The 23,986-nt window shown below is 54.9% G+C and overlaps 1 protein-coding gene across 1 annotated transcript in view; it reads left to right on the top strand.

Moving 5' to 3' along the window:
• Positions 1 to 23,133, top strand: part of PRDM5 (PR/SET domain 5) — a 63,891-nt gene extending 40,758 nt beyond the window's left edge. The window contains exons 9-16 of the mRNA XM_090288341.1: positions 1,321 to 1,405; positions 2,598 to 2,755; positions 5,242 to 5,335; positions 8,931 to 9,091; positions 10,849 to 10,942; positions 20,298 to 20,383; positions 22,150 to 22,254; positions 22,884 to 23,133. Of these exons, the coding sequence (XP_090144467.1) occupies positions 1,321 to 1,405; positions 2,598 to 2,755; positions 5,242 to 5,335; positions 8,931 to 9,091; positions 10,849 to 10,942; positions 20,298 to 20,383; positions 22,150 to 22,254; positions 22,884 to 23,048 (948 nt within the window). The 3' untranslated portion in view covers positions 23,049 to 23,133. The remainder of the gene's footprint in view (positions 1 to 1,320; positions 1,406 to 2,597; positions 2,756 to 5,241; positions 5,336 to 8,930; positions 9,092 to 10,848; positions 10,943 to 20,297; positions 20,384 to 22,149; positions 22,255 to 22,883) is intronic.
• Positions 23,134 to 23,986: the final 853 nt, after the last annotated feature.

The following is a 23,986-nucleotide window of genomic DNA, read 5'->3' as shown; positions in this document are numbered from 1 at the left end:
CCGTGTGGTTGGGCACAGAATTAAGGCCCAGACTGCAGACCTGGGTTCTGGGTCCGCACCCTGTCCCATCTCTTTAGGGCCCGTTGGATCGAGGGAGCGATTTCCCAGGAGGCCACAGTCTTCCCCCTGTTGCTCACTGCTGTCGAGGTCGGGGCCTCTGCCCTGACCTCTCCATGAGGCCCTCGCTGCTCAGCAGAGGTGGCCGAGGTGGCCTGGATGCCTGCACAGGGGCCGCTGCCGGCCTGGCCTGGGGTGTGCTGAGCTCTGCCTTCAATGAGGCTGAAACAAAACCAGGCCTTCACCGAAGTCCCTTGTGCATCTTCAGCCAGGCCCGTGGGTGCTCTTGTTCATTGGGAAGCTTGATGCTCCCTGTCTAAGGCTTTATCCAGCGCGGTCCTGTTAGAACCCTGGACGTCACTTTTTTTTTTTTTCCAAATTATTTATTTATTTATTTATTTTTAGAGAGAGGGGAAAGGAGAAGAGAGGGAGAGAAACATCACTGTGTGGTTGCCTCTCACTCGCGCCTCCAACTGGTGACCTGACGTGCAACCTAGTCGTGTGCCCTGACAGGGAATCGAACCAGCGACACTTGGTTCGCAGGCCGACGCTCAATCCACTGAGCCACAGCGGCCAGGGCTTGGATGTCGCTTTTGATGATACCCTGGACTTACTCTCTTCACCCCGCGTCTAACTGCTCTGAGTGGTATCTGCGAGGGGGAGAATGAACCCTGAGATGCAGCTGTAATTTCTCTGTGAGCCAGTCCTTTGCTCCGGTTGTCCCCCACTTACTCTGGTGTCTGACCTTTTCCTTTTCTCCCGTCCTCCCGTCGTGCGAGAGGCTCCCTGTGAACTGAACGCGCTTCAGAGCCACAGGTCTTCTCATGGTCACCGGCGTGGCCTCCCGCACTGTGAGCACACTCATGCATGTTTAAATCACTGTTGGCCGCGGTAACGGGCATTGTCACCTGCAGGCCTCACATTTCCAAGTCTCAGCTGGGGCACAACGAAGCGCTAACATAATACGCCAGCGGCCGTGTGTACAGAGAGGATACATCTAGTATGTATGAAGGCAGTCAGCAGTATCACATATGGAAACAGTGTGGACTCTTGCGTGCTTCTGATGACACATTGTGACCCTGTACTGTAGACTCACCGCGGTCTCAGCTGACACGGGGCAGCACGAATAAATCGGGGCTGGGCTGTAACACCCGGGCTGGTCACTGCAGTGGCGCCTGTCCGTGCATCGATGCTGTTACCCGAGCTCCGCATACCTCATTCGGCTTTGACAGCTGATTTAACCGCCAATTTAACCTTTTGCAGATTCATGAGATCTTTGATTGCCAAGAATGTAGGAAGAAGTTTATTTCAGCGAATCAGCTAAAGCGTCATATGATCACTCACTCAGGTAAAGTACTCATTTTTAAAACGTATCCTGAAGTCACTGCAGATGGCCCCCTGTCACTTTCAGGAGCCCTGGAGTGGCAGGCAGCAGACCCGCTGTCAGTTCTAGCTCAGCCCGTCTGGCCGGGGGAGTTTGAACACATTACGTAACCCCCCTAGACCTCAGTCTGTTTATAGAGCAGAGGGGCTGGATGAAAGGATTTGGAAGGTCCCCGAAGCCACCATTTAACTTGGTCCTCAGTCCCCCTTGGGCCTCCGTGGCTGTGTTCTTCATCTGTGAGACAGGCTCGTCCGCCTTGGGGCGGCCGTGGAGGCGGAGGGTCAGGGAGAGCCGTTCCTGCGGAGCGCCCGGCTCTGAGCGGCGGCTCCCGTTCCTGCGTCTCGAGGGGCTTCGACATTCCGACCGAGGTGCTCGCGAACGCTCGTGAGAGGAGCACAGAGACATTTGCAGAGTCTTGAGTTTTTAAAGCCATAGTTTCTGCTGAAGCAAGGTTGCATAATAATTAAGTCTGTTACAGAGACTTAAAACAAATCAGCTCTGGAAATAATTTTTGCTTAAGGAAGCCTCTTTCCAGAGCTGAGGCTGTCTATGTCTTGAGGCCATTCAAGTCCCAATGTTTTGGAGATACGGATAGTTTGGCAAACGCAGTAGGAGACAGTGACGAGTGCCCTTCAGATGCTGTTGGAAACACATGGTATTTTCTCACCTCGCTGCCAGCCTTCCACGAACATTGTATACACGTGGGTTTCACACAAGCCCCCGAGGGTGAGTTTCTGCGGAGACGCAGGAGCCCCGCCTGTGCAAGGTCCGCTGGGCCCAGCCGGAGGCAGGTGCGGCCTCTCCGTCTGTCCGTCTGTCCGTCGGGCCGCTCCTAGCGTTGGGGTTGAGGGCCTGACATCAACTCACACCTGTCGGCAGAGTTTTCCTTTGGAAGGGGGGTTTCTTCATTGAGTTCAAATCTCTCTATTCCAGCGACTGTAGACACTTAGTTTGCAAGTCGGGCCACAAGGAGCACGCTTGCAGTTTTATGGTGATCAGGCGCGTGCCTACGCAGAGCGGTGGGGCGGGAGGTGCCGTCCATGGTTTTGCTCACATTTTGGTTGCCGTTCCAGGAGACGTTATGTGAAGTACGGCCGTTTCTCTTTTATCCTTTACTTGATGTAGATGTGAGATTGTCTCCGCTCCTTTTTCACAGAGAAACGACCCTACAATTGTGAGATTTGTAATAAATCTTTCAAGAGGCTCGACCAGGTGGGCGCCCACAAAGTCATCCACAGTGAAGACAAGCCTTACAAATGCAAGCTCTGCGGGAAGGGGTTTGCCCACAGGAATGTTTACAAGAACCACAAGAAGGTAAATCTTGTTACATTGTCACGTTCTTTCCTTGCTGATCGCTGATGCGATTTCTGATTGTCTGTCTTTTAAAGAAGGTTCTGTAGGTCTGGCGCGGGCTGTCCCTCGAACAGTTGGAGAAGACCTTGCTGAGATGTCACCCCCTGCTTGGGCTGTGACCCCGGGACCCGTTTCTGTCCTCCGTTGTCCCCACAAACAGAGCGTCATCCAGTCCTCATCAGACCTGCACTGATTATGCGCCTTTATTCTCCCCCTTCTTTCTGGGACGTGGGCCCTGCTTGCTCATCTTCCCTCTCTGAACTGCTCTTCTCTGTGGTGCCCGTCACAGTCTGCGCGGCCGGGTCTCCTGGGTTCTCTGAGCACTGGCGCCCCTCCCCGGGGGGTCCTGGACAGTCGGGCTGGACCGCTCCTGTCTCCTCTGTGCCAGCGACAGCCAGGACTTCTGCTGCCAAGTCTGTGCTGAGGAATTCCAAAGGACGTATTGTTTTCCTCCCAAGCTTCAGACCCCCATTTACGGTGCTTATTGGGTACCTCACTGGCATCTTTCTGGCCCAGTGAACGACTCTCAAAATGACCTTTCATTCTCTTTGCTCCCGATAACCTCTCTTTTGGAGTTTCCCATTTCTGTGGATGACAGACGCCTAGAGTTGTCCCTGTGTCTCTCTGTAGTCTCTGCCCCGTTCGGAACGCAGAGGCAGCCCCGAAAGGCCCTGCCCTCTGCAGAATGACACCACCTTCGGTCCCACACCCCTTTCCCGTCCCCGGTGACTGCGCATTGTCATCACGCCCGTGCCCGTCACCTCCCACTCCGGTCCCTCCTTCCAGGTCCACTGTCCCGGAGCACACCTGACATCTTAGAACTGCATGTTAAAATGTATTTGTGATGTGACTGGTATTTGCTTATTGATTGTGGCTCCTGTGAGCATGCTGTGTGAGGACCATGTGTACACTGTCTTCGCACATCACTTGTTATTTACTTTGACCCCCAGATGCTTACGTGCTGAGGGCGGACTGTGGACAGGAAGCCTTACCAATGACGTAAACAGTGAGGTCACACAGATTTAGGAGGTTATGTGTGTTATGTACTATATTCTTACAATAAAGTAAGAAAGGGGAAAGGAAAGAAACGGAAAGAGAGAAGAACACCCGCCGTTCAAGCCAGGGTCGGTCGTGGGCATTTCAGTGTTTGGGGGGTACGTTTCAAAGACACCTTTTTAAAAATCATTTGAAACATTATGATTTCAGTTTCAGCTTCAGGCAGAAACAAAAGGGCAGGCGCACCGACGCCTGCGTAGGTTTGCCTGCTGGCGTCTCAGACGGGCCTGCCTCGTCACCTCCTTGCCGCCTGCCGTCCCTTGGACCCGGCCCCGCGCGCCCGGGCGGGGACACAGCCGCGCCGGCCGCCCTGGCACCCAGTTGGATGTCTGCACTTTTCCCTCGTTTTTAGGCGTGTGCTCCTCCCGTCCTTTCTCTGTATTTTTCAAAACTGACACCAGGTGCGATGACGCCCTTCTCCCCGGCACCACTGTCGCGGGTGACGCTTGTGTCCCGGTGTTACAGGGTCCCGTAGGCTAAGCAGATGTGTGACCCCCTGTGTCGTCAGTAAAGCGACTTTCCTTTAAATGAGCCCCTTTATGTTTCTGCCACACGCGTCGTAAAAACCCGCCGCCCGTGTGATGTGTTTGATTGGGACACGGGCGCCCCGTGTCATTCCCGACACCGCCCTTCCCTTGCCGTCGGCGGCGGGCGGGCGGGTTATTCCCTGGTCTGTGCTGTGGGGACGGAAAGCCGGGCTTCGCTCTGTGGTCGGGTTTCTGGGTTTGGTCAGCCGGGGGGTTTCTGCCGTCCCTTGTTCAGCAGGAGATTTTGTGTGTTGCGTGTTTAAGCTGCTTCCATGTGAGCCAGGTTTTCTCACCTGTCATTGGGGGCGATGAGCGTGATCTCCCTCATCGAATCACTGCGAGGATTCAGTGAAATAATTCGCGGGAAACGTTAGCATCTGACACAAAATAAACACTGAATGCACGTTTCCTCGTGTGAATTACAACGTGATGCCTGGTTTAATGTGGGGAGAAGCGTCACCCAGGATGAAAACTGCCCTGACGTCACCCACTGATGTCGGGGACGGGGACGAGGGTGTGACACACGGGCCTGCAGCCCCGGCCTGCACAGCGATGAGGGGCTCCCGTCTCAGACCGCGCAGCTGCGGGGCTCAGGGGCGGGCCGGAGAGATCCCCGAGTGCGCGTGGAGGCCGGTGGGAGCCCTGCCGGGTGTCTCCTTCCCGGGAGCCTCGGAAGGCGCGGCCGCTTCCTCCTGCGAACACAGCGTATCCGCGCCAATGGCTTTAGGGTGCAAGAAGGTCACCAGGAGAGGCAGGATCCCTTCCGCGGCCCTTTCTGTCCTTCTTCTCCTCTCGAACCTGCGCCCCGATGCTGGGAGGACGTGGGAGGTCTGCACCCCCCTGACTCGGTGTCTCTGTCTGCAGACCCACTCGGAAGAGAGGCCGTTCCAGTGCGAGGAGTGCAAGGCCCTGTTCCGCACCCCGTTCTCCCTGCACCGGCACCTGCTCATCCACAACAGTGAGTCCTGCGGACGAGGGCCCGCGGCGGGGCGTGCGGGGCGGGGGCTCCCTCCTGGCCTTGCCCGGGGCGTGCGTGCCTGCAGAGTGTCTGCCGCGCACACGGGGCTGGGGACCGGCACGTCACCTTCCCGTCCTCTGTCCTTGCTCTGTTTGCCCACAGAAGGTCATTTTACGAGACATTTCATTTCCTATCCCGTCTTCTCACTAGTTCACGTTTGTGCAGAAAAACATTTCCTGCATTCAGCAAGGTTTCTTGGAAGTTTGTTCTAAAACAGACATTTTGGTCCTTTTTAACTGTTTCATTTGGATCCAAGGAGCCGTTCATGGGCTTACGTGCATGCAAAGCTCATCGAGATGTGGGCACGTCCCGCGAGGCGTGAACGGTCAGGCTCTGGCAGCTTCATGGGCTCGCCGACGTGGGAGGTTGGGGAGGTCAGAAGACGCCTCGACCTTGACCTCTTCCTTGGGGGAACTGAGGCAACGTAGTGTGAAGGGAGGCGGGCGCCCTCGGGCCGGCGCCGGGCGTAGCCACGTCCAGCCTGGCGCTCGTCCTGCGTGCGGCACGGCCCCGATTTCTTACTTCTCTGCAGGGCACGGTTTTCCTCTGGGTTTACAGTCATCCCTCTCTATGTCACGGTTCACTTAGCATGACCTCACTGTGTCGCGGGGTTTTAAAAATATTATATGTAAATATTTATCGCGGATTTTTCGCTGTATCACGGGATTTTGTGGTACTGTATACGTATGTTGTTAAAGTGACGTAGGTTTAAGAGTGTAGACTATGATTAAGAACATAAGCAGTGTTTATAAAAGTGTGGGAAAGGTTAATAAGGGACTGGGAACGGTTTATAAGTGTGTGGGAAGGGTTTATAAAGCCTTAAGATACATATAAATACTAAAATAAACGTAAGGCTCCTGCCTCGCGGATTGTCACCTGTCACAGGGGTTCTGGACCGTGACACCCGCGGTACGTGAGGGGTCCCTGTGTCACGCACACCGACACAGGGGAAGCCTGTCTGGCAGTCAGGCCGGGAGCTGCCTTTAGAACAGCACGTGACAGCCCTGTCACTGAAGGACACAACTGTTTCAGAGAAGGAAGTTTCTGCTCAGCTGAACCTTCAAGGGGGTTCACTGTTGAGACGTTAAAGTAACCAGGGATTTCCTATACTGTGGCATCTCAGATTCAAGAAGAAAGGGATCTAGCGTCATCCCGTTTCTACTTCCTGCTTTTAATTCAAGCACTTTAATCAGTAAAACAGCCCTACACTTAAAAGTTCTACTGCTGATCACATCTGTGATGTTTCGGAGGCAGCAGAATAATCACTGTGTCCTGACAGTTGATTGCACAGATAAGACGGGATCTGGGAAGAAAGCTTCCCTGGTCAATAGAAGTGCAGGTGCCCCCGCAAACGCGGCCCCTCCGTCCCATGGTCTCGCTCGCACACGCGTGGCTGTGGAGGAGACCCAGGAGCTGCCGGGAGAAGGAGCAGCCGACGGAGCGTTCTGGGTGGAAGCGACCCCTGGAACGTGCCAGGACAGCGCAGGGGACGGGAGCCCCGATGGAGACGAGGCAGCGAAACCGTTCACTCTGGAAAGCGGGAAGGAAGGCCCAGACTCAGCCGCACGGTCGTGCTTCCTGAATGTGGGTCCTTGCGCCGGAAGGAGCCCGGAGTCTAAGGGAGAACTTCAAAGTGCTCAGCGCCGTACGGTGAGATTTATAATAAAACGGCCTCGCAGCTAAAAGCAAGCCTCTAAAGTCACACACTCTTTGCAAAAAGTAGAGCACGGAGACCGAGGTGACGCTGAAGGACGTTCAGAGGATGAGGGTCTCTGGTCAGAAACAAAACGCGCTCGGCTAACGGAGCTCAGTAGTGACAACGAAGGAAACATCACTAAATGCATATTAGGATGTAACGCTGTGGATGAAAAGTGCTCCAATAAAGCTATTTCTCTTCATTATACAAATATAATACTATTTTTTTTTATTGGTTGGCTCTAAGCCCCCTTTTTGTACGAGCTCTTTGTTCCGTGTGACCCGGATTCACACACCACGGCATCGGTTAGGAACCCGACAACCGTGTTATACGGGGGTCCCCTGAACCTGAACATCAGAATGGTACAGCTGTTGAAGTTTTCATGAAGCAGAGGGTCACGGGGACAATGAGATGCGTCTTGGCCCACAGACAAGATTGTGCGGTCACCCTGCAGCCCTGGGGACGCCCGGAGCGTGGCTTTGCATCCTCCTGGTGAGGAGCGGCTAGACCTCTCATCAGCCAGTGTTGCCACGCAGCCGCGGGCCGGGCCCATCCGCCCGGCTGTCACCTGAGCAAGGAGATAACCGTTCTGCGGCAAGTGGCTCTCAGAACGGGGATGCAGACGGGGAGCCTGGTTTGTGCTGACTGTGAAAACGTATAAGCTTGACCTGATGCTCAGGAAGCTTTTCTTTGGAAAGAAGAAATTTTATTTCTAATGCCAGCGAGGAAGTTTCAGGAGAAGGGATGGACTAGCTGGGACTTCAGCCTATCGGCTCTCGTCGGTTTGAAGCTGAGGGTGGAGGTGCCGGAGGAGAGACTGTGCTCGCGTGTGGAATGGAACGTGGCGCCCCCGTCCCTCTGTGTGCTGGCTCCAGTGGAGGGGGGTGTCAGAAGGTCAGAGCTGAGGTCACCTCTTACGTAGATGGAGGACGTGAGTGTGTGAATCGGTGCCCAGGAGACTGTCGCAAGTACCAGTCTGTCTTCCTCATACGGTCGGGGGCTGCGGGCACCTCGTCACTTCCTGGGAGGTGTCGCTGTCTTCTGATGGCGCATATTCGTGGCTTAAAAGGCATTGCAAAGGGACACCAGAAGTCGGACGTAGGTGTGACGAGAGCTACAGAGACAGCAGCTGTGGACGTTTATGAAGGACCAGATGCCCTGGGCACAGCCTCTGGGGGTGCTTCCCCTGCAGGCCCAGGTCTCTCCATGAGAGAAGGCACCCGGGGCTCCAGGGTGTAAATGGGGAGTTGCCACTCTGGGCACCCCGCTCTGCACCCCCAAACTCTCTGAGACCAAGTTCCCGAGATCGTGCTGAGCCAGGAGTAGGTGCGGCCCCCCGTCCCGTGACGGGCAGGCTGCTCTGACCGCGTCTGTCTGTCTGTCTGTCCTCGGGCCCTCCCTCCCAGCCGGCGCCTGTGGCCAGGCCGGCCCGTCCCCGGCCGCCCCGAGGCCATAGCGTTAGTCATGGGATTGAGCGGAGACAGGAAAGGCCTTCAACACACCGCACCCTGCGTGACGGAGGCCCTCCGTCACCACGAGACTCGGCTTCCTTCGCCCCCCAGCCCCTGCCCTGGGAACGTGAAGCCCACGGTACCCGGGGGAGTGAATTCAGCCCCGCACTTCCCAGGAGGGGGGACCGAGGGGCTTCCCTGGTCACACGTGACTCAGCAGACAGAACTGACGTCCGTTGTGAAAAAAACGAGCTTTTAGGTGACGAGAAGCTGTCAGAGCTCTGACACAAACTTGGGGGGGACAGGACGACCCCCGGTGTGCACGGGGCAGTGGGCGGGACCTGCGGCTGCTGCTCGCTTTTCCCTGACGCAGCTTCTTACCGCTCAGGTGAGAGGACCTTCAAGTGCCATCACTGTGAAGCCACCTTCAAGCGGAAGGACACCTTGAACGTGCACGTGCAGGTGGTGCACGAGAGGCACAAGAAGCACCGCTGTGAGCTGTGCAATAAGGCGTTCGTGACCCCGTCCGTGCTGAGGAGCCACAAGAAAGTGAGTCGTGGTGGCAGTGCGTTCGCGTGGGCACATGCTTAGGCCACGTGGGCACGTGTGTTATCGCGGGGTCGGCCATTTTATGGTCATTTATCAGCACGGTTACTCCAAGTGACAGATAAGGAATGCATGACTCACTTCAGCTCTGCAGCGCATGTCTTCCCCTTTTCAGAAAAGACAAGTTTTCACGTGACAGTGAACCTGGAGTCACGTGTGTGGCCGCACAGCCCTGAGCTGCTGACGCAGTCACAGGCTCCGTGGGTGGGAGCGCCTCGTTTTTTATATGAACACGGGTGTTTTAATGGGAATTATGAAGGGCCTTAATACTTGTAGTTTTTGAAGCTAATTTAGAAGGTATTGGTTGGCCAAAAAGTCCATTTAGTTTTTTTTCCATAAAATAAAAACACGTTTTTCATTTTCACCAATAACTTTATTGATCTGGATAGTTTGAGTGAGTCGGCTCTCTCCCACGTGGGAGAACACTGACTGTTCTCAATGAATGTCCGGATGTGACCGCTGTCAACCTCAGCTGGTCCACGCGACCGTGGAGCATCGTCCAGCGAGAGATCTCCAGCAGGAAACTCCGCAGACCACCTCTGACACGTTCGATCAGTCACAGCTCCTTCTCCACACGCTGCTCAGATCTCTTTATGGGCTTCAGTTGCGTTTTTCCCTTTCTTGCAATAATAGAGCATAATATGCTGAAAACGTTGCGTATTTTCTTCCATCCTCAATGTTAAAATGGTTGCACAAAAATTCATCAGTTTTGATGCTTTTTTAAAATGAAGGCTCATGTGACAGCTGTCACAATACAATCTAACAAAATAGTTTCAAAAGAAGTTAAAGACAACTAAGCGCTCCTCCAGCCATCGCATGAAAAAAACGTAACAAACCTTTCGGCCACCCCAGGACCAGGCTGAGCTCTTCAGGGACTGCGGTGGGCTGTCTTCCCCTCGGATCTCGAGGGCCCGGGCTTTCCTGTCCAGAGCAGGGTCTTGATCAGGGTTTGCTCAGCTCAAATGACGTTTCTACTCACAGTGACTTGGAGGTCACCTTTCTGTGTGACGCAGATTACCCTGAGCAAATCAGCAGGTCACCTTCATCTGTTACATGCGTACATTTTAAGCACATATTTTAAATAGCAAGGTTCTTACTGCCACACACACAAGTGAAAGGTTTTAGTGTTGACTTGAGATGACTGGGAGGGGGGTGGTCTTCTGCCTGTTGGCATAGCCACCGAGGGACGTGAAGAAGTGACTGCGCCCGAGGGTGACGCTGATGTGGGTGACGTAGATGTGCGTGACCTTGATGTGGGTGTCTGGCCTTGCCAATCTGTCTCCAAAGGTTGAACTAAGGACCTTTCTCTTCTGAATCTTTACTGCTCAGCGATGATGGTATTGCCTTCCTCTTTCGATGCATGATTCGATAAAGAAGATAAGAAAGAATAAAACCCAGCCATTTGTGACATCACGGACGTGCCCTGAGGGCACTGTCCTGACTGGGGGTCGGGAGCTCCGTAAAGGCTTCAGAAGTCAACCACAGAGTTATTGTCAAATGAACACTAACGCGTGGTTCTAAAGGGGTTTTTGACCCAGTGGGAATACCCGTGATAAATGGTTTAAAATCTCATTGTGATATTAAATCATTGAATGAAACATAATCCGGGGAAAATGGATGTGCCGTGGTCAGAGGCGCTTAGTCACCTTGACCTCGTTCTCTGCCTGTGTCCTCAACTCTTCTTCATCCACCCCACGCAGACACACACGGGAGAAAAGGAGAAGATCTGCCCGTACTGCGGCCAGAAGTTCGCCAGCAGCGGCACGCTGAGAGTCCACATCCGTAGCCACACAGGTGAGTGGCGGCACCCGGGGTAAAACTGACAACATTCTTCCAGAAGAGGAACACGGCACTCTTACACAGTATCTCCCAAGTTAGGAATCTTGGCCGTGTTCTCTCCCTTAGAGTTTTGTGAAATCCTGTCTTTCTCTCTAGACAATTTTTGCCTAAGTAACCTCCTCAAACTAAATTAAATGTCTAACGTGGAAATCGTGCGATCACGGCCTGGCTGGGACGTAACCGTGACTTAAGTTGTACACCATTCGAATGGGCAGAGGAGAGGAGAGCAGGTCCACGTTCTCTAGACGGCGAGGGGCCGACTCTTAAAAATGCCTCCTGTAAACTCAGAAAGGGGTGCTTCTCTAAAGGCACTGTCGCCTGGACCTCACAGCACCCCATGAACGTTCCCCTGTCTGTTACGCTGAAAATCATGGGTATGACCTGCATGTGGAGCCTTTCCCCACGTGTGATTCCGTGACACGATGCACAGACAGATCATTTGGAAAATGTTGTCTCGCCGAGTGACCAGGTCTTTGTCCGGGGTCTCTGTCATTTGGCAAGTCTACCCTCAAGCATGTGGTGGCAGATGCAAGGCTTCCTCCATTCTAAATTTTGCTTGATTTCTCTAATTCTTGTGTTTGGTGAAAATTCCTCCTTCCCTCCCTCCCTTCCTTCCTGAAACGACAGGCTCACCTCGTTCCTACCCGAGTTTACCAAATATGCAGGTCCGAACGGCTGCCATTTGTCGGGGAGCCGTTTTGTGGCAAGGACGTGACGCTCCACGAGCCACGCTGCCCGTTCAGCACCTGCGTGCTCATGCCCTCTCACGGAGCCATCCCGGGGCGTCCCAGGTTACCCCAGACAACAGAAGCCCGTCCCTTTGGTGTGAGGAGGTCGACCCCGTAGCAGCTGGAATAATCACAGCCAGCCAGGCAGGCTGTCCGAGCCCCCAGCCTGCTGCGTGGTCTCAGCCGGGAGAGATGGGGAGGCGTCCTGCCCACTCCACACGGCTCTCCCCTCACTGGGACGCGGCACGTGCTCATCTGTCCCTGACCGCGCTCGGGGCAGAGCAGGCCCCTGGCTTTCACCAGCTGAGGAAGGAGGGGGACTCCCTCAGACGGGCCTCCCTCGGGGGTCCCTTCCTTCCACAGCACGTGCTCGGTTTCCAAGGCCACGCTCGCTTTCCACAACAAAGCTGAGATCCTGAGAAGCACACGGCCTGTCCAGTCAAGGAAGTAATGTCATGGCCTGTCTGGTCAGGAAAATACAATGTAAACCTTCTGACCTCAGATCCTATGTTATCTCTGTGTAGTCCCTTCTCCGTGGCTGCACAGCTATTACCGTGAACACAAGGGTTACAACACGCTGCACGTCCCCCAGTATGAAAGGGGGGTTGAAGTTCTAAAAGCCTAACCGGATTGCAGGGGTTTGGAAGTTTCATGCTCTGGAGCCAAATGGAAGGTGTTTAAAAAACCGAACGTCCCGTTTGCTCACTCTCTAGTGGGCAGTGGCGCGCGGAGGAAAGGACCATTCTGTTCAGTGTCACTGATTCTTTCTTAAAAACGGACTTTATATTCTAGAGCCACTGGAGGCTCACAGCAGAGGACAGGGGACAGAGAGCTTCCTGTGCGCCCCTCCCCCGACAGGCACGCCCCCTACACGCCCGAGGGGTGTGCTTGTTACGGAGCAGCCGCCCTGACACATCACACCCCAGGGCCCACGCGCTGCGTCAGGGTCACTCCTGGTGTTGGATGCTCTGTGGGTTTGGACACACGTGTCCGTCCTGGTGCCACTCGGCGCCCTCATCACCCGCCGCCCGCGGGGCCCTGCCTGTTCACCCCAGACCCGCCCCGACAACCGCCGGTGCTTCTGCTGTCTCCACGGTTTTCCCCTGGAGTGTTGGAGAGTCGGACAGAGTCCTTGTTTTATTTCTAGGAAATGACTGTTAACTGACGGTTCGACCTTTCAGTGACTTGGCATCCATTTGGGTGCACGGCCCTGCGACGAGGTTTTCCCAGAGGGTGAAGGGCCGATTTCACTTTGATTGTATTCAAACCGTGCGGTGCTTTGGGAAGCGGATCCTCTTCTGTAGCTGCAGCTACGCTTTATGAGGAGGAGCTGGGACGGCCGACTCGTTGCCAACGGGCACCGTCGGCCATTTCCCATCTGGGCGGTGGCGTCGGGTCGTGTCAAAGGCAGGGCGCTCCCTAGGAGCGCTCTCAGAGTGGGCCTTAGTTTATCGGCTTACGACTGAGGGTTATTCTCTAAGAGGGTGACCACTCAGCGACTGGATTGCAGCCTGCCTGAGAGTTCTGGGAGGAATCTTAGCATTCACGTCGCTGTTGGAGGTCCTTGTTAAGACAGTTTAAAGGAGACATCTCAAAAGTCGCCGGGTCCTTCTCGTTTTGATTGACTCCATCCTTTCCTGCCTTAGATAACGAACCAGGTGTACCCTGTCTCGCCTCCTGCCCGTTCCATCTGTCCCCCAGCCCCCACTCCCGTTCCCACCAGCCTGTACTGTGGGGCAGAGTCTGACACGGCTTTGTTTTTATCCCATTGAGCGTGAAATATTATTTTTCATAACTTTGTATCTATCCTCTAAATCAAGCCATTCTTCATAATTAGGCACAAGACATTTGCTTTTATTGGTTATTAAAATATAACATTCCTGACTTTGAGAGTAGAAAGGAATGTCCGCCAGTCGCTGGTTCAAGCGTCTGCACCGGGCCCACACCCACCAGATGCGGCGCTCGGCGGACGCTGCCCAGCCTGCGTGTGGCGCACCCAGCCCTTGGCCAAGGCCTCCGCGTGCATGGCTGGCGTTTTCCTCCCTTATTCCTTAGTGATGCCGCCCAGCCCCTCCCGCTGCCCTTGAACTTGAACTTTCCGTGGGATCGCATACATTCCTCCCACAACGTGTGATGGCATTGCCTTGGCCACCAGCCAACTGAGGATAATAAGCTTGACTTGGAAGCTTCAGGGCGTGCGGTTTGCTACTTGTGGTCTGAGAGTCTGAGCCCCTGACGCCACCCCCGGAGAAGCTCCCCCCCCCACCCAGAGAAGCTCTCCCCCCACACAGTCACCCCTGCACACCCTCGGCACCTGATGCTGGTTCCCAGTCGGAGTCTGGGCCCCGGAGCGCCGCCACCGGCTTCCGAGCTCCGTTTTATGTGCCTCCACCGGGCCTGAGCCTCGGGAAATGGCTTCATCTCTCCGGGCCACCGCTTGGTCTCTTCCAAGCTTCGTTTCCGCGTCTGAAAACTGAGCCCCGCAGTGCTGGCCTCGCGGCGTCGTTCGAGGGAGATGGGAAGGCGCGTACACAGCGCGCCGCACCGGCCCCCTTGCTGCGCTCTGCCTGCCGCGCCTGCTGGGTGCCATTGCAGGTGGGCACACGCCCGGATACACCAGTGTCGCCGTCAGCATCTCTTCCTGTCCCCGCTGGTGGCAGTGTGCAGGTCCCCTGGGAACACAGCTGAGGGGCCGCTGTCGCCGTCAGTACGGTGCCCGTTGCGGCCGGGGCCTGGCCGGCAGCTCTGTCATCCATCATCGGGGTTCCCGCGCCACAGGGACGGCAGCGGCTTTGTGGGTCGGCTGCAAGAGCGGGGCCCCATCTCCCGGGGGCTCTCAGCTTCGTGGGGTCAGTGAGCACGGGGGTTCACCCCGCACGGGATCCACGGACTGACAGCAGTGCCGTCCGCTGTTCGTAAATTATGAAAGAAACCCTAGGAGCTGCTTCTCAGGCTTTAAGGCTCGGGGCCGGAAGGTTAATTACTCGCCTGCAGTTCCGACCAGCTTCCCGGGTTAATAGGCACCGGCTGGGCCGCCTCGGCCCCAGGCCTGCTTGCCCACGGTGGTTTGGACGCGGTAATAAATCACTGTCCTGGGAAACACCTGACTTTTTAGTAAACCCCTGTGATCAGCTTGGCAATAAAGGACCAGGTTGTTTTCGTTCGACTCCGTGTGGATTTTAGCCACTATTGTTCTCTCCTCTCAGATACTTTTACTGAAGGAAGCTATTCATTCCTTTTTAGGATATTTGTTAAAAAACAGCGACTATAAATAATTATAAATAACTATATGACAATGTGACCGTTATTAACACAAAAATAAACAACAGAGTAATTACAAACACGAATGGAAATTTAAAGTTCGTTTTTCACATTCGTGTTAGAATTAGACAGTCCTCCTCTGGTGACAGGGGCTGTATTTCGCTGTATTTGTTCTCTGAGGGGTTAATTGCGGAGATAACATGGGTGGCCAGCTCTGCGGCATTGGGAACACCCCCATTTTCCTTTCGTCTGGGAAGAGCAAGGGGGTCTGATTTCCTCTCAGAGGTGCTGGCCCTGCCTGGGCGCACGTTTGCCCTGGAACAGCTCCCTGCGTTTTCTCTGCAGCTCTGAACTGGGCATCGGGGCTGGGAAGGGCTTACAGCTTCTCTAGTTTTTAGGGGAAGGGAGTCCCTTTCTGGGTCTCCTGCTGCTCAGTCACATGGTCTCGATCCTTCCGCGCTGGCTCTGTGACCAGGAGGCCCCGGGCGCAGGGACCTGCGGCGTGGCTGCTCCGTCCCTCGGCTGAGCGCGGTGCGCAGTCTGTGCCCCTAAATACTGGTCCTGCGAGACTGCTGGTCGGGGTCCGTAGAGCTGGGGGACGCACGTGTGGATGACTGCCCAGCCAAAGCCCGGCTTCCCGACCAGAGCAGGACCGTCGCCGCCTGGCCGTCCCTCACCTACCCGCCGCCCGCCCCGACTGGGAAGCCTCCCCTCGCGCAGAAGCGTGGCCCGCTCCCGGTGGCCTTCCTCTCTCGGCCAGCGCGCTTGAAGCTTCGCGGGGACCTGAGGGTGCGGAGGCCTCTCCTGTGTGTGCCGCTCCCACTTTGCTCCCGCCACCCCGGGCGACAGAGGCCTCTCCTGTGTGTGCCGCGCCCGCTTCAGGGCGATGACGGGGAATGGGCAGCCTTATACCCCTGGCCGGCCAAAGCCAGGGCGTCCTCAGTGGGGAATCCTCTACGCTCTCTCCCTGGACAATTACATTTTCAGGGTGTTTGTTAGCTCTACCCTCTTTTTATTCTGAATCTCATTCTGTTTCGTTTGCATCAGTGAAACTCGGGTTTTGTTTTGCCTTCAAACCTGTAAATACATCTGGCTCTTGGTCCTTGGAGACGAGAGAGTTAGTAGCACGTGGACCCCCAATCCTCCTGCTCCCCGGTGATCCTCACTTCAAAGTGGCAAAGCGGTGCCGTAACCGTAAGCTTTCTAAGAAAAAGGACATGTCTTTCACTTTCTAGTAGCTCCATCCATAGAGCCAGGCATTAAAAAAAAAAAAAAAAAAAAAAAAGACTTGGTTTGTTTTGATTCAAGGGGTAAAAGCATTTCGAGAAGTCAGGGTCCCTCATTCAGTCAGTTCTCAATTATTATATTTTATTGCTCACTTCCTTACAGTAGTGAGCACTTCAAATTTTTACGGGTAGGGTGTCTCAGGAAATATTTCAGGAGTGAATGTCAAGTTCAGATTTTGTTGTTTCTTTCAAGATGGTGTCCTTGGGTTTCACGTCTGCCGATCGAGCGAGATTCTGCAGGACGGGGTTAACGGCAGCGTTCCAGGAGGAACCACGTGGGGGGCAGTGGGGTTGGCGAGGTCCCGTGGCTCTTGTTGCTGCAGGAAAAGAAAGCATTTCCGTCCGTAGGAAAGTGCCCAGTGTGGACGTGCTGGGCTCTCATGGGTCAGTGCAGCGCTCCCCTGCCTCCGCGGTCTGCTCTGGGCAGGTTCTCCGGGGGGGCCGGGGGCGGGGGAACCCAGGAAAGCGACTGGGCGGTGCGTGCACAATTACATTTCTGCCTTAATTTTCATTTAGCATGAGCCACCTTGATGTTCTAGGACAATTTCCTTAGTCCAGAAAAGCAAACTAAGCCTGTCCTGTGATACGTGTTGAAAAGAAATATACAAAGTTCTTCTAAAGAATTCCGTTTCGTGCATCTCTTTTCAAGTGCAGCCACTTGGAACCTTGCAGACTACTTTTTATGAAAATACACTAGTGAGGCCTTTTTTTTTTTCATTTGGAAGTTGCCATTTCCAAAATTGATTTTCGTTAGAAAACTCAAAAGTAGAATGTAAAACTATGACTCTGTCTTTAAGCATTATTTAATTACTTAAACGTTATTTAATTTGGATCCATTGAAAGTAAGAGTTTTAACTTTATTTCATTTTAAATTTCCTTTCCCGTGTAGGTAAATCTTTTCATCTTTTCAGAGAATTATGAGAGTTCTCTGAAATCTGCATAGCTTTTAAAAATATACTGACTGACAAAATAAAAGTTAAAATTATTAAAATGTCTGAATATAGTCCATTTTTATTTTAATCAAAATCTCTTAAAATGTGTACATTATGTATTAACCCTTCCTGCTTGTTTAAAGATTTTTCAAAGCATAGGGATTATTTTCTGTACACTTTCCTTTCTAAATTTTGGTAGATAAAACTTACCATTTAACTTTTTTTTTTTTTTTACATATTTTATCTTCAGAGTTGATCATGGCCATTATTTCTTAATCTGTTCCAGTCGATGTGTTTATTTGCATAAAATGAAATACGATCTTCTGAGCCTTCTGACCAAGCAGTCAAATGTATTTCTTAAATTAAGTCCATGGTCTAATTTAAGAATCTCAAGATACCTAATTTAAGAATATCCAGGTTTACAAGACTTTTCTTCATTGATTTTATGTTCTTTAAACACAGACCTTTAGAAAGGATCTGCGGCTGGGGGTTGGACATTGAGGGGGCGCCGTGGCCGTGGCTGGATTGACAGTATTCAGGGGCTTTAGGGTCCTTGTCTCATGAACACACTTGGTTCCCTCCACGAAGTGAAGATGCTGTTTGAATATCAGTAGGTCAGTCCTTCGGTGAGGGCCACAGTTCTCGTCATGTCTTTAATTAACATTACATGACCTAAAACAATGGTCACGTTGGCAAGTTAATCTTCTAATGACGTACATTAACCTAGACTCCCATGTTTTCCCTCTTGCTTTCAGCCACATCTGCCAGGGCATGGTTGTTGCCACAGGGCACTTCGTTGTCAAAGATGCCGGGTGACTTGTGTGGGGACCAGGCTCGGCTCTGGGGAGGTGTTCCAGGTGGCATCCAGGTGTCCGCCGTGGAAGGCCGAGCCCTTTCTGAACATTCGCCACCGTGCCCCGCCTCTCAGGTGGGCCGGCCACGAGGACGTGGAGGCAGCCCCAGCACGACCAGACGGTGCCGGGCGTCGGCGTGTAAGTCGTGTGCTCGGACAGTGCTCGGCTGGCGTCAGGGAACCACGTTCATTCCGGCCTTCTGCCTTTTCTGGTGGCCTTGGCTATTAGCTCGGCCCCTCTTCTGCCCCTCCTACAGAGGTCTTTCCTAAACCGGACCCTTGGTCTCATTTCATTCCTGCCACTTCTCATGTCAGAAAGTAGCGCACATCTCTCTTGCCTTTCTTTTGCACTGGAACGGTGGGCGAGGCAGCGGTTTTGCCGACGTGTCCACAACTCTGTCCCCGGGCCCCGGGCAGTAACGAGAAGACGCAGGCGCTCAGAAAATCTGCGTGATGATGAATAGATCCGCTTGGCGACGCTTTTTAAAATCAGCCTAAAACCGACCCTTTCCCCGTTGGCATCATGTTTCTGTGGGTTCCCGGACGGGTTTGAAGACGGCACGCATGGACGCGCACCGTCCTGACCGCCAGGACGTAGTTCGCCTCCCCGCCATTTCCTCGCTAAGTGAGCCCCATTCTGCTGCCGCACCCGCGGCCCGGGGCCTCTGCGGCTGTGCGCGTTCCATCTGCCCCCCGGCAGCCTCACCTCCCGTGACAGGAGCCGGTGCCGGGACCGCTCAGTGTCAGACACGGTCACCTGCGTGTCATTCTCATGGCTCAGGGTCCCATGAGGGCAGGACCTGCTTCGACACACAACGCACATTCCTTGCCCGCCCCCACCCCCCACTTTTCCCTGATGAGCTTGGATCCCTTAGAATGGATGTCTCCGTCTGCCAGGCAGAAAGGCCGTTCATGGTGACTGTCACCTCCGGAGCAGAGTTTCTGTCAGTACGTTTAGTTAATGGCCGTGTTATTAATGAACAGGATGGCGCAGAGTTAGGGGTTACATTCTGATTTCACCACCCAGCAGCTGTGCTATCTTTAGCAAATTGCTCACCCTCTCTGTGCCCGACTTTCTCCCTCTGCAAACCAGGGCACGAATACCTGGGTCCCAGTGTTGTTGCCGGAATGACGCTGCTGCTGGGCAGGGAGTGCCGTGCACAGCAGAACAGAGGTTAATAGCAGCCTCGTGTGTGGCAGCTGCGGTTGTTATTATTTCCACTTAGATGAGTTTTTAGCTTCATGTCATTAGTCCCCTGCGGCTGGGGACTGTCACTTGTTCCTGAGTCCTGGCCATGCTCTGGGCTAATTTTAGATTAATTTTCATGACAGTCAAAATCTGAACATCATGATTTGCCAGAACGAAATCAAGTCAGTGTCTAAACCTACCTGCGATATTAAAAAATAGCAGTTGTCTGGACTTGCATCAGAGTGAACTCAGAGTCTGGGGGCTGGCCGTGTCCCGGTGAGGAAGAAATCCCTGCCTTCCTAGAGTTCGCTCGGCCTGAAGGTCAGCTCTGCTCATACAAGGACAGTGCTTGGTTGTATCTGAAAGTGTGGATCAATTATTGTGTCATTTAACTACCACTGGTTCTGTTTAACATCCACCCATTCAGTGCAATTCTTCTGAAACTCACCCTCCTAACTTAAGCCAAGTGCCAGGGCCCTGGCAGGTGGCTCAGTTGGTCAGAGGGTTGACCGATACGCTCAGCGGGCAGGACTGACCCCCAGACGGGGCACATACCGGAATCAACGAGCGCACAGGAGCAAGCGGGAAACACGTCGGTGTCGCTCTTCCTCGGGCTCCCTCTCCCCCTCTTTCTCTCTCTTTCTAAAACCAATCAATAGAAATAAAACAGAAGCAAAGTATCGGCGGCACAATTACAGACACTCAGAATGAGCAATGCGGGACTCCCTGATGGGTATAAATAGCTTGTTAATACATTGATTCATATAAAATCCTTTTCACAGATTAGGAGATTTCCTTTCCGCTCAAGGATTGAAAGGAAGAGTCACAAGGCCTGCTGCCGGGGACTGTGGCTTGTTCCTGAGTCCTGGACGTGCTCCGGGCGGGTCCCCGTCTGCGAGAGGGACAACCGGCCCTCAGTCCACGCTGCCATGGCGCATGGGCCCTGCTGTGCAGGTCACGGACGGAGCACGTGGGCCCGGGCCTGCATGCGGGAGGGGCCGGCGGCCCGTGCCCGCCCTGTGCTGCGCGCGTCTGACCCGGCGCCGTCCCCTGTCTTGCAGGCGAGCGTCCGTACCAGTGCCCCTACTGCGAGAAGGGGTTCAGCAAGAACGATGGGCTGAAGATGCACATTCGGACCCACACCCGGGTAAGGCGGCCTCTGTCTCCCTCCTGCCGGTTGTGAAAACGACGCTCACTGAGAACAATATTTAGCCTCACATGAGAAAAAAAGGCGACGCCACGGAAATTATGGGTTTATATTTAGGATGGACATTTGGGGGATGTTTTTCAAAGAAAACAATGAAAGAAACAAAGACCCGCACCCCCAAAGGGTCCCCATTCTTGGAACTGGGACACACTTATTAGGAATCACAGGAGTTCTACTTGAGAAACTTCGAATAAGTAGATTGTAACTTTTTAATACTGAACAAGAGGAAGAGGCTGAGGCTGTCCTGCTGAGCACTTGCCAGGGACGCTCTCGAACAGAGGCATTGGCAAGGCGTTCAGGGCACAACCAACCAAAATGCCGCCGGCGGGACTGGACGGGGAAGAGGGCGTGCCCTGGCGGCTCTGACCGTCTGCACCCCGGCTTCCGTTCTGATGGTCGTTCAGAACCCAGTGCTGTGGCCTCGGACACGTGTGTAGCGGTGAACACATGTGTCTGTGGGCACACATTTATCTCGTCCCTGCCTCCTCTGTACTTCCATTATATTTACTCTTCTGTTTCTTCCCCATATACTCTCTTATATTTTTGTTATAATTTATATTTCAAAGTTTGTTTTATAATCTTTTAAAATGGTGAGCCTAATTTTTTTCCCTTATAAAATGTCCCTATTTATCCGATTCGCCGTGTTTTGTAAGATTTGAATAACAGCTAGTTATTATGCAGGGAAGAACTGTCTAAGGTTTCCCTTTGGGTAGCGTAGATAGTAACAGTCCTGCCAAGCGCTGTGCAGTCAAAGCTGGGCTGATTAGACCTGATTAGTTCTGCCTTTGATCGATTACAGGCCAGCTGACGGACAGACTGCCCCCATTTGGTCACGGCCCCCCAGTCATGATGACAAAGGACAAGCTATTTGTCAGTTAAACTGTGTAATCGTTCAGAAGCAGAATTAATCAAGAAGCTAATCACTTGGTGTCTGGTTAAACCCAGCTAATGAGTTACATGTGTAGTGCGTGCCGCGTGTCCCGTGCAGAAGCGGCATTACACACAGGGCTGATCATACCCTGCCGGTCAGATTCGGAGCCTGGAGGAAAGATTCTGTGACGGCGGGAAAGACAGGACGAGGTCAGGTCACAGCACACGGGACAGGGATGATGGCGCGGAGGCCTTTGGAAACTCGGGGTGGCACCTTGCGGGGCGGCTGCCAGTGTCAGCAGCCCTTGGACTTGGTTTCTCATGGTGACAGGGGACTCTGGCTGTGGGGCCCACCACCACCGTGCTGGGGCCCCAGAAGGGCGAGGCTCCTGGTGACACCAGGGACTAGACGTCCTCTGCATTGGCCAGACGGGGCTGCTCAGCACGTGTGACTGTTCGGGGCGATTTCTGGCTGAGAAACAGTTCTCCTTGCAGTCCAACCGGAGCCTCCCTCAAGCGTGTTTGGAGCTCCGACTTGAAACAAGGCTTGACCAAGAGCCCTAAGGCAGGAAATAAACAGGCAGGGTCTTTGACTGCGAGGCTCCCGGTGCCGACGCGAACACCAGGCTGCCCGGGGGGACCTCCCTTAGCCCGCGCGGCTTCTCGCGGGACCGGCAGGCAGCCTGCCGTGCATGGGGGCCAGGCTGCCCGAGCCAGGGGCTTGCAGACCGTCCGGCAGGGGTGAGGGCGGCTGTGTCCCCAGGAGCTGACACCCGGGCGGGGCCCCCTGCGCACCTGCTGCGGCCAGGGACTCACGGGGCCCCCCCCGACCGCAGGAGAAGCCGTACCCGTGCGCCGAGTGCGGCAAGGCCTTCAGCCAGAAGCGCGGCCTGGACGAGCACCGGAGGACACACACCGGGGAGAAGCCGTTCCAGTGCGACGTGAGTGGGGCCCTGCCCTCCCGGAGCGTGTGCACGTGTGTGCGCGCGTGTGAGTGAGCGAGCGCGGGCCTCTGTCACGTGTACGATGTCACATTTATGTGACGTCGCGAACCGACGCCCCCCAACGCATGGAAATAAATAAGAGCAGCGTCCGCTCTTTCCAGCCCACGTGCTGCTGCTGCCGCTTTGTCAGGGAGCGCGTTGCGTGGTGTCGGTCCCGCCCTGTCCTCACCAGCGGGGCCCGCGCCCCCCTCAGTTCCCGGTGGCTGTGAAGTCACGTCCTCCCGCCGCAGGCACGCCGGGCGAGCGCGGTGCTTCTCTGCGTTCCGGTTCGCACGACCCCGTCCCCACGCGGACCCTCAGCCTTCTTTCCCGCACGCTTCCTTCCTCGCTCCCACGGCGGCGGGGGGGCGGGGAGGGAGGCCGGGGTCCAGAGGCCGCGCGTGACGGGCGGAGGACCCCCGGGAACTGTCATCGACTCTCGCTACCCAGGAGCGGGGTGTTCAGTTCCAGCGTCGCCTGCCGGCCCGTCCCGGCAGCAGGGGTGGCCCGAGGCCCGTGCCCACGCGGTGCTCTGCGGGCTGCGGGCTCCTCCGCGTGGCATGACCACCGCCTCTGGTGTCTTCCAGGTGTGCGACTTGGCCTTCAGCCTGAAGAAGATGCTGATCCGGCACAAGATGACGCACAACCCCAACCGGCCGCTGGCCGAGTGCCAGTTCTGCCACAAGAAGTTCACCAGGAACGACTACCTCAAGGTGCACGTGGACAACATCCACGGCGAGGCGGGCAGCTGAGGGCGGGGGGACGGCGGCCCTTGCCCACTCGGCTCCCGCAGTCTCTCTGGCCGGCCTGAGGCTCTGTAGACACAGACGCGAAAATAAGACATACGTCTCCTCCTTTCCCCAAGAAAGGGTACTAACGGAAAAGTCACTCTGTAGCCTTAAGAACGCCCCTGGTGCTCTGTCGTTATAAAAATGGGGGAAGAGCCTGGGCTCTCCCGCGCCATCCCTCTAATGAAGTTTGTTAACATCCTCCCTACGAGGCCTTTTTATTTTGTTATTTCTACGTGGGGGCGGGGGCGGCACAGGCTGGTGATTACCCCTGCAGCCCCCTGAGACAGACACCCGCGCTCTTGCACTGCCGGGGGGGGGGGGGGGGGCGCGGGCAGGGTCGTCCACGCCGTCAGCGCAGCGGGATGACACGCTTCTGTCGCGCTCTGTGGAACGGCCCGAGCTGACCTCACCGGCCCGCTCCCTCCGGGGGCCGGTTTAAAACAAAGGCGTGTTCAGGAGCGGAAACACTACTGACCCCGGGTCCCTTTCAGCCGATCTCGGGGACCGTGAGTCGCTCTTGTCATCCAGGGGCAGACACGCGGGGTCCAGAAGACCCTCACGAGACCGACACCTGAGAGACCGCACTGCTTGCCAGGTTACCGGGCTGGGCCGCTGGGGCCCACGCGCGTTCTCCTTAGGAGGGACCGGCATGCAAACAGACGTGACTGGGAAGGGAGGCGGGGCAGGGTGTCGGGGTTTGAGGCTCACAGCGCACTCCAAGGGGACACCGTGGTGGTGGTTACAGTGGACCCCCAGCGCTCCCCTCACTCCACAGCGTCGCCGGACGCACGCGGGCGGGAGGCCTCGGAGTGGTAGCGCTGTGTTCCCGAGTCTCGGCGGCGATTCTGAAACAGCTGCCCTGCCCTCAGTCACCCTGTGTCGTTGGGAGCCCAGAATAA

This window comes from Furipterus horrens, unplaced genomic scaffold, assembly GCF_987537825.1.
Source record: "Furipterus horrens unplaced genomic scaffold, mFurHor1.1.pri manual_scaffold_10, whole genome shotgun sequence".
Taxonomy (NCBI): domain Eukaryota; kingdom Metazoa; phylum Chordata; class Mammalia; order Chiroptera; family Furipteridae; genus Furipterus; species Furipterus horrens.
Note: the sequence above shows the minus strand (reverse complement) of the source record. Positions and strands in the feature narration are given on the sequence as shown.